Source organism: Mytilus californianus, unplaced genomic scaffold (genome assembly GCF_021869535.1).
Source record: "Mytilus californianus isolate M0D057914Y unplaced genomic scaffold, xbMytCali1.0.p SCAF_12, whole genome shotgun sequence".
NCBI classification, from domain to species: Eukaryota; Metazoa; Mollusca; class Bivalvia; order Mytilida; family Mytilidae; genus Mytilus; species Mytilus californianus.
This window is the reverse complement of record NW_026262604.1, coordinates 52,178,807-52,187,704: the sequence shown is the minus strand read 5'-3', so window position 1 is coordinate 52,187,704 and position 8,898 is coordinate 52,178,807. Positions and strand designations below refer to the sequence as shown.

The following is an 8,898-nucleotide window of genomic DNA, read 5'->3' as shown; positions in this document are numbered from 1 at the left end:
GCTCATATTATTGAATATAAACATACAATTGTTATTGGTATTTGGAGAACACTGTATACACTTAAGTATCACATGAAAACGTTTCACGAAAGTTGCGAGGGGACGATGCAGTAGCTTGAATAGTTCTTATGGTGGCGAGTTACCCCAGGTTCCCCTATTCTACACACTTATACTCTTTTTTAATTTGATAAATGTAATAACAGGAAAAAACGTGTTTTCATGTAAAATAAAAATGATCAGACGTTTATATTATGTTGGTGTTGTTCCTAAACAACATAATTCAGGGATGTGTTATAACAAAAGACAAAAAAATCTATGATGACTTTATTACAAACTTTCACAATTTCAAAATAATCATCAAATATACAAAACAATTATTCATATAGCATTTTTTTTCACATTTCAGTTTACTGAATAGAGTTCATTGTTCACAAGTTATTTGTTTAAACAATTTTAGACTGTCCATTTTGCCGTCTCTTTGATCTGAAGTATATCGACATCCCAACCAAAATGGCTACCATTGCCACTGCTACAACGACGACTCCAACGACATACAAAGGCTTGTTTCCCTTGTTTTCTTCTTCCTGTTTATTTCCTGCATTTAACGCCTCTGGACCTGTAATAATTTGAAAGCAAACATTGAGTTCCGTCATCCAACAATAGTTTTGTTCCGAGATAAGGTTTTCTTCCCGTGTCCAATCTAATGTCATTCACACCAGTAACGTGATTAATGTGCTAAATTGCTAAAAGCGAAATTTGAAACCAATGCAGGTTTTTTTTTAAAGTCCGTCAGTATATTTCCAAAAACCTTATGTACAAATGTGATCTAAATGACTTCTTAAACTTTAAATAATTTTAACATATCAATCAAAATTAAAAAAAAATGCCATTTTCATTTAAAATTAATGCTCATATTCCCGTATCGTTATTGATTTTTTAAATTAACCAATAGAATACTTCGTTCGTTAAACGTGTACCTTGTTTGTATCCTTGATTTGTCTTCTTAATCAATTTAAGAAATTTGAACATCAGTACCTAAGTTAATAGTTTACCTACCCCTTTTTAATGCTTTCAAATTTCGTAAACCAACTTGCCTTTTCGAAAGAGAAGCGTGGCTTCATCTTCAGCATAACCAATTGGTCCAACACCTTCAATAGGTTCATCATCTTGATCTATACTCCCGACTCGCTTCCTGTTGCTACAACGTGGCTCACAGTCACTCGAATAGTCATTGCTATGACAAAATGTGGCATTGCAATGAACATACATTGAATCAGGGTGGAAGGCATACTCGAAGTCCTGGAAGTGGAATCTTGTCTCGTGTGTAGTCTTGGTAGTGATAAACGCATTAGGTTCGGCTGGACATCTGTCAAAGCACATATATTATGGTAAATCATAGAGGTTCTGTTCATATTTAATTGACAAATACATTAATAATAGCATGTTTAATGGCTGTTAAAAGACATGAATGAATTTTTGCAAGTTTAAACGGTTTTCGTAGCGGTATTATCACGTCAAGCAAACATGCGCATGTTGATAAGTTTCATAAATTAGTTGATTTAACCGGTTGATATAAAACTACTTGTAATATTACACGTTCACAATTTTTTTTAGGAATACATTCTGTGGTACTAAATGTAGACATAGATTGTAAAACTAACTGTTTTATTCTGTTTCTTTATAAGATATATGTTCGCATGTTTTTGAAATAAAAAAAAAAAATAATAATATATTTTTAAAATTACAATTTCTAAATGTTTATATATGTTTTGTGTTTAATAAAATACTGTCCATATTGATATATAATAACGTGAAATCAACACCAGATGTATGAATGTAAAATGCTGGAATAACTTCCCATTTACAGCTAGTTGAAGTGCAGTTATATAATTGTGTATATCTATCCACCTCAGACATCCAACAGTCGTTTTGTGACTTTATGTCGTTTGTTATAATTTTTCTTACCCTTCCATATAAAATTAGATTTGTTAACTCTTAGATAAATTCATGTTGTATGCTAGATATGTCAGGTTTCGTATATAAAGATAGTTCAAAGTTTATAAATTTAGAATTATTCGAACCACTTTAATTTTCCTACTCAAGACATAGATTGCCATAGCCGAGATCTTTAAGAAATGCGTTTTTATGTCTTCAAGTTAATTTGAAAACTCTTGATGTTAGAATCTTGCCTTATTCTGCAGGACAAAATGACTACTATTGCTGTAGCTAAAATCAGATGTTGCCGGATATTGAGACCCAACTATATTTCAACAGTTCTGACCCCATCTTCTGAAAGTTGTTGGAAATCAGAATTCCGTGAGCGCTTCATACATGAAGACATTCAATGTTTTACCTTTAATCAAAGTTACTTATCTCTGATGAAATCTTTTATCAACGTTTATAATAAATCTTACCCATTCCAATTAAATAGTACATGCAATAAGTCTTACCCTTTTCTGATTAAATAGTCCATGTAATAAATCTTACCCATTTCTGATTAGATAGTAGATGTACACATCACTTGCTGATTTACTTGGTTTTGTGTAGCAGTTTGATAACCTCATTTTAACATTATAGTCATGGATTGGAGTGGTTGCCTTGACGTACACATTTTGACCAACCATGTAAGATGGAGGGAATCCATTGAATTCGTGTTGGAATTTTGAATCACTGAAGAACTTCAGTTGAACGACAAAATGTCCTACACCAGAAATGGTCTGTTGTTCTAAATTGCCATGGATGTTGTTAATGTTATTTTCTCCGGCTTCTTGTTTTGACATGTCACATTCGACACTTACACGAAACCTGTACTCGTGGACAATATATGGTTGGTTCGGATCGTGCACAGCGTAGACAAGTGTGTTTGTATAGATAACTCCATTTGCAGATGCCTGTGAAATAAAACAAGCTTCGTAAAAGAACGTAATAATCCTCACTCAATTGATAATATATTATATAAAAGTAATATCAAAATGACCATTGGCAGTATAAAAATAACAAACAAATATTATTAAATATAACTGTACCAAAAATAGCTTATTGTCGATTTTAGTAAAATGCAAAATTGGAAAACATTACGTTAATACCCTACTGGCGGGATTGTTAAAAAAGACTTAAGTGTTTATTTTCCAGGCCAAATAAATTAAAATTCCAAAACCTAAGAGAACATTTTGAAGAGCTGATATAACAAACAACGAAGTTATTTTACCGTGTTGGTATGCATCACAACGATTTATTTTGTCACACGAAATACAGATGTCTAAAACATCTAGTTCTTTCAAGGGTGATATATGTCGCTAACTATTCATAGACCTAAGTTGTTTTCTTTACATTAATTTGTATCAATATTCTATGTGCTTTAACCGAATCGATAAAAGATACATCTCCTCAATCACGTTTCTGAATTTGGAACATTCCTACTAAAGATCGATGATCCTCCCAGGGTTCCTTCGATATAAATTATGATTTTACTGACGGTGGCATTCAACACAATCACTCAATCTATATGGGACAAAAGTCTGGTCAACAAGATCCTTGTGGGATTTAAACTAACATGTATTACCTTCTATATATGTGTACAAAAATTCATATGTAGAAAAAAATCTTCATCGATAGCATAGGACGCCTACGGGATATATATAATGTGAGAAAACAGGTCAGTTTAACAATTTGGCAAACGATCCTCTAGTTTCTAGATTTAGAAAAAAATGTATTTCAAACTTCGACCAAAACAAAGACATACATAGTTAAACATTCAATTTAGACTGTAATAAGGGAAAACCATTGAATTAGTAATATTTCTGTTTCGTAACTGGTATTTTTCGATACTAATGACAGCTGAATTATCACCCTTTTTGCTATCTGATTCTGTAAAATATATCTAATGAACCAATGAGATCAATGTCCGCTTATTAACAATCTGCATGTTCAATAAAAATCGCAATTTAATAGATGCTTCTTCCGAATTAAAAAGTCATATTTATCAATGCACTACCTACAATCTTATTTGTTCCGCATGTTGTATAATCTTCATTGAAAATGAGGTAATCGCCAGATCGTGTTCCAGTACAACTGTGAGAGCCGAGGTAGACGTCGGTCTCTTTAAAGTCGGAATACTGTTGTTCCAATGGCGGTAGGTGGACTTTAACATACCAACTACTGTGCTGACAGTTAACAGTGATATGTTTGGCATTTGTTGATTCTGTTGAAAACAATAATTATTTAGACTTAGTTCATCGGTTATTTTTTATAGACAAATGAACTCTGTATTTCTCTTAAAAACAACAGCTGCTAAATATTTTATAATTGACACAAATAGTTTTCATTTGTTAGATGGAGTTGACTTTAAGTTTGATTCTTTGTTTTTTCTTTATTTGTTTTTTCTTTATTGATTTCATGTGTTTAAAAAAGAGGCAAAGATAACAAAGGGGATGACAAAGGGTGTGATTTAAATGTCTTATTCTGAAAGCTGAACGATAGGGTACGATATTATATAATCCAAAAATTCAGATTTCATTGATACTGTCATTAATAAGTCGTATTACATTCATTGTAAAAATGCAATTACAATTTTGTAGTTTAACTGATTGGAAATTAAGCGTTCGTTTGTCACGTGAAATAATAATTGCCTCTTCGAATGCATACAGAAAATAAAACACAACATAACGTTTCTTTGTATATCTCATTGTGAAGCAGAACACAATCGATTGTAAATGAAGAAAAAAATCCATCTACCTTCTTCAGCTAAAGGCGAAAAACCTTCTTTTAACTGGAGATACAACCCCTATTCGATCAATATAAAGCCACCGTATCAGTTGATTCTCTACGTTTACAAGAATAGAAAATCCGATTTTCTTTATATTATTTACTAGCAAATACGTCATTATTTGCACTTGCTTCTCTATTTTATAGCCCGGAACAATCTTTTAACACAAACATATAAAAACAATGGCTAAGTTCATTGCATGTGTATCGGTATATACATGTACAGTGTTAATGAAACATTTGATGACAATCAACTACTGATATGTACCTAAACCACCACAATTAACAGCTGTAGTTACCAGTTTGGGCAGGAAACCAGCAATATCGGAGTAGTTTGTACTTAAATAATAGTCATAGTTGTAGGCAAGATTTCTTAACACTTGTTCATTAATACTATCACCGATTCCAACACTTATAATTTTAGTTCCACCAGCTTTACATCGGTCAGCCTCTTGTTGGGCCTGTGATTGGCCGTCAGTTAACAGCACCAGGTAATTTGTGGCGTTTGACCTGTCTCCGTTTACGCTGGTAAACATATTACTGCAGGCATGGGAAAGTGCATCTGCAATGTCGGTACCTCCAGAGGAATATGGCATTGACATAACGCGATTCACCATGCTGTTAGGATCTCCGGGGTAAGTGTTAAGATTAAAAACTGTCCGGCTTGTATCGTCAAAGGTCATGACTCCGATTCGTATAAAATCTTTTCTGATATCAAGATGACGAATAGTATCCACAATGGAGGCTCTTGTTCTGTCAAAGTTAGTACTGCCTACACTTCCTGATTCATCAACAACGAAAATAACGTCAGCAGGAGAAGAAGTCACTGACTGACATCCTAAATAAAACAAATTAAACTTGACGTTATATTTTGATTCGGGTGCAAATCATAGGAAATCTGTTACACTTAAAATTCAATAATAATAATCATAATCATATTCATATTCATAATCATAATCACAATCATAATTATAATATTAGTGCCCATCATCATCACCATCATCATAATCATCATCACCACTATTGGAAAAAAAAATTAGTTTCAGGGCCAATCAAAACTGAAATTGACTATTCATTAATTAGTTGTGGCTAATAAAAAAAAATCCAATTGTTATAAACACTCGTTAAAAATACCAGGCGTATGATTTCGTACGGAAGATGCGAGATTTGTCTTCATACGACTCATAAGTTGCGCGCGAAGCAAAATAGTTGGATGGCCAAATCAATAACGAGTTGAAGAGCAATTTAATTCAAAGCTTTAGAAGGTTGCGTGATGCTTCTTTTTACCTATAGTATAATAATCTGAGTGTTTTTTTGTGTTTTTTTTTAATTTTATGAACACTTAAGTTACAGAAAATGACCATTACAGTTATATTTCATATACATGTAAAACGGTCATATAAATATGAGTGTGTGTTTTTAATAAACCTACCCGTTTTAAAGGGTACTGTTGCTGTTTCCTCAGTTGTTACTGAATCTGGAACAGAAAACAGAAATTAAACAAAAAGTATGTTTAACATTCGACTTGGCTCCTTTTGGTTCACTGGTTAAAAACTCCAACAACTTATATCCCACCAAACCATTTGTGTACTGAAAGGAAATAGTTCAGGTTTTCCACAGGTTGGAATAATCCTGAATTGACCTATCATCACAATGTATAATACGTATTACCTTCGTTCTCAAACCATACTGCAGAAATACAAATATTAGGAACACAAATAAGATGGCACCAGAAAAACGCTTGCGATGTTTTCTTGCATTAAAGAACCAAACATGCAATACAATTTATAAAAAAAGATAACTAAATGAAATGGAAATGAGATACAATAGAACAATAACTAACTCAAACTGAAAAAAAAATTGAACTTTTAAGAATCATTGTGTGCCCTTTTAAACTAATAATTCAGTAAGCCCAGTCAGAATGATTTGATGGACATCTAGTTTGTGAGAATTATGTCAAGTTCTGTATGAAGATAAAAGGTTGATGTGAGTATAAATAAAAAATCACCCCAACCCACATACATATAACTAAATACAGTGGATTCATTATTATTCACTGTATACGCCTTTAAAAACTTAGATATCCACAAAAGATTAATTTCTTCAAGTGTGTTGTTTACGTACCACATTCAATATATAGTTTATCATTACAGTAAGTGTTGTATCCTAATCTTTCACCAGAGCAGTCATCAATACCATTGGATGAATAATAATAATAATAACTCCCAGGACAATGTAAATCTGTCAGTAGAGCATTATGGAAACTTTCGTATTTGCCGTAAACTTTATAAGCACTGAAAGTAATTGAAAGAAATATCAATACAAAAAAAATCGTATGCTATAAAATCCGGTAAGAACTTTTTCTTCGGAATCTCATTTTGATTATACCTACACGAATATGGTGATGTATTAGCATAATATAAAAAAAGAATAAGAATATAGGGAAGTGCTCTCGAGCAATGAAATTGTAGAATTTAATGTTCCTCAATTGTGAAAAATGAATGTAAATCAAGTTCCTAAAAAGGGGTTATCCGATTGTTTATGCCTACTTACAGTTCAAAACAAAGATTTTCTATAAATGAGTTCCTACTGCCCTGAAGCGCAATTACTAGCATGAACGGATTTGTTATTAAAACTGACTAAAAGATGAATTTGGAAACAAACAAAAAAATCAAAATAAGTTAAAAAAATATCGAAGCAATGCAAAAAAGGAAAACAAAATAATTAAAGTTAAATACAACTTAATTTTATAGCTTATACGCGTACTTAAACTCAGAATACTTGATCCACAATTGGCACCGTGTAAGAATAATAATTTTCAACATTCCAATACAAAAAAAAAATGGAATCTAAATTAACATTTGAATATTTATAAAAGGCATTTTATTTGACCATATAGACATAGAGTTTTAGTCAGTTACATCACATAGTGAAGTAGAATTTGATGTAAAGAGCTGGACCAAATAACTGACTGTGAAATAAAATTGAGTTGTAACTTAGATTTTGAATTTATTGATTTGAACTGTAAATAAGCAAAAAAGATAATTCCTCACTAAAATATTAAACGATTAACATTTATACTTATAATTAGGAATCTTATACAATTCCTACCATTTCATCACTCTGTTATGTCATTTTATGTATAAAATACAATTTTATTTTCATTTCCGTAATAAAAGAACTTTTGTGAGCACACTCACATAACCCATGCACCCGCATTGTCAATGGGCAAACAAAAGTTTAAAGACTCATAACTTCTACATGTCCTGTAAAAGACATCTGATAGAAATATCTTGTGGATATGCACATGTACATATTATGTCCTCATTAACTACAAAGTTTCATGAAATTCTGTTGTCCTCCTAGAAGAAAAAATTGAATTATAATTTCCTGTCGATATGCACATCTATATATAATGTCCTTATTATATACAAAGTTTCATGAAATTCTGTTGTGAGGTGTCAGAGGAGTTCTAGAACAGTTCCTGACAGATTTCATCCGTCACGGGACTTTCTTAAGTGTTTCTGTGACGTTATGAGTCAACTGTTCATGTGAATATTTGTGGTGACAAATCATGTGGAGTTTGCAAAGGTAGGGATAATCCTAATTACATAGAGACTGGAACTTCAAAGATAACTTAAAGATAGGAAATTATTCAAAATTGACAAACTTTTGCAATAGTTTATCTTTTAGCCCAAATTCGAAGTCCAAAAGGGGTATAACGCCAAAAAAAAAAAATTTGATTTAAAATTTCCTGTCAGTATGCACAACTATATAGTATGTCATTATTATCTACAAAGTTTCATGAAATCCTGTTGTTTGGTTTCAGAGTTGCGATTAAGAACAAGACTAACGGACTGACAGAAAGACGGACTTGCGTTGCGTTGGGTATAATTATATTAGACCTTACATCACTAAAACTAATCGATGAATGAACTGGCTCATAAGGAAGTCAATTGCTTATTAATTATGCAGAATGCACAATGAAACGAATTATTTATTAGAACCAATCAAGAGATCGTTTCAGCCTTGATCACATTTTAAAATTATCTTAGTTTATAAGAGAATGATAATCCCTATCATCATGATAAGTACTCGCTAACGCTCGTACTCGATAATGAAGAAAGGAATTAC

The 8,898-nt window shown here is 32.0% G+C and overlaps 1 protein-coding gene across 1 annotated transcript; it reads right to left on the bottom strand.

The window, feature by feature from the left end:
• Window positions 1–443: 443 nt before the first annotated feature.
• LOC127721126 (pancreatic secretory granule membrane major glycoprotein GP2-like) lies at window positions 444–2,624 on the bottom strand. Its single transcript, XM_052227800.1, has 3 exons — window positions 2,488–2,624; window positions 1,095–1,366; window positions 444–616 (listed from the first exon to the last, which is right to left on the bottom strand). The coding sequence occupies exons 1-3, from the start codon at window positions 2,622–2,624 to the stop codon at window positions 444–446; spliced, it is 582 nt and encodes a 193-aa protein (XP_052083760.1).
• Between the last annotated feature and the right edge of the window lie 6,274 nt (window positions 2,625–8,898).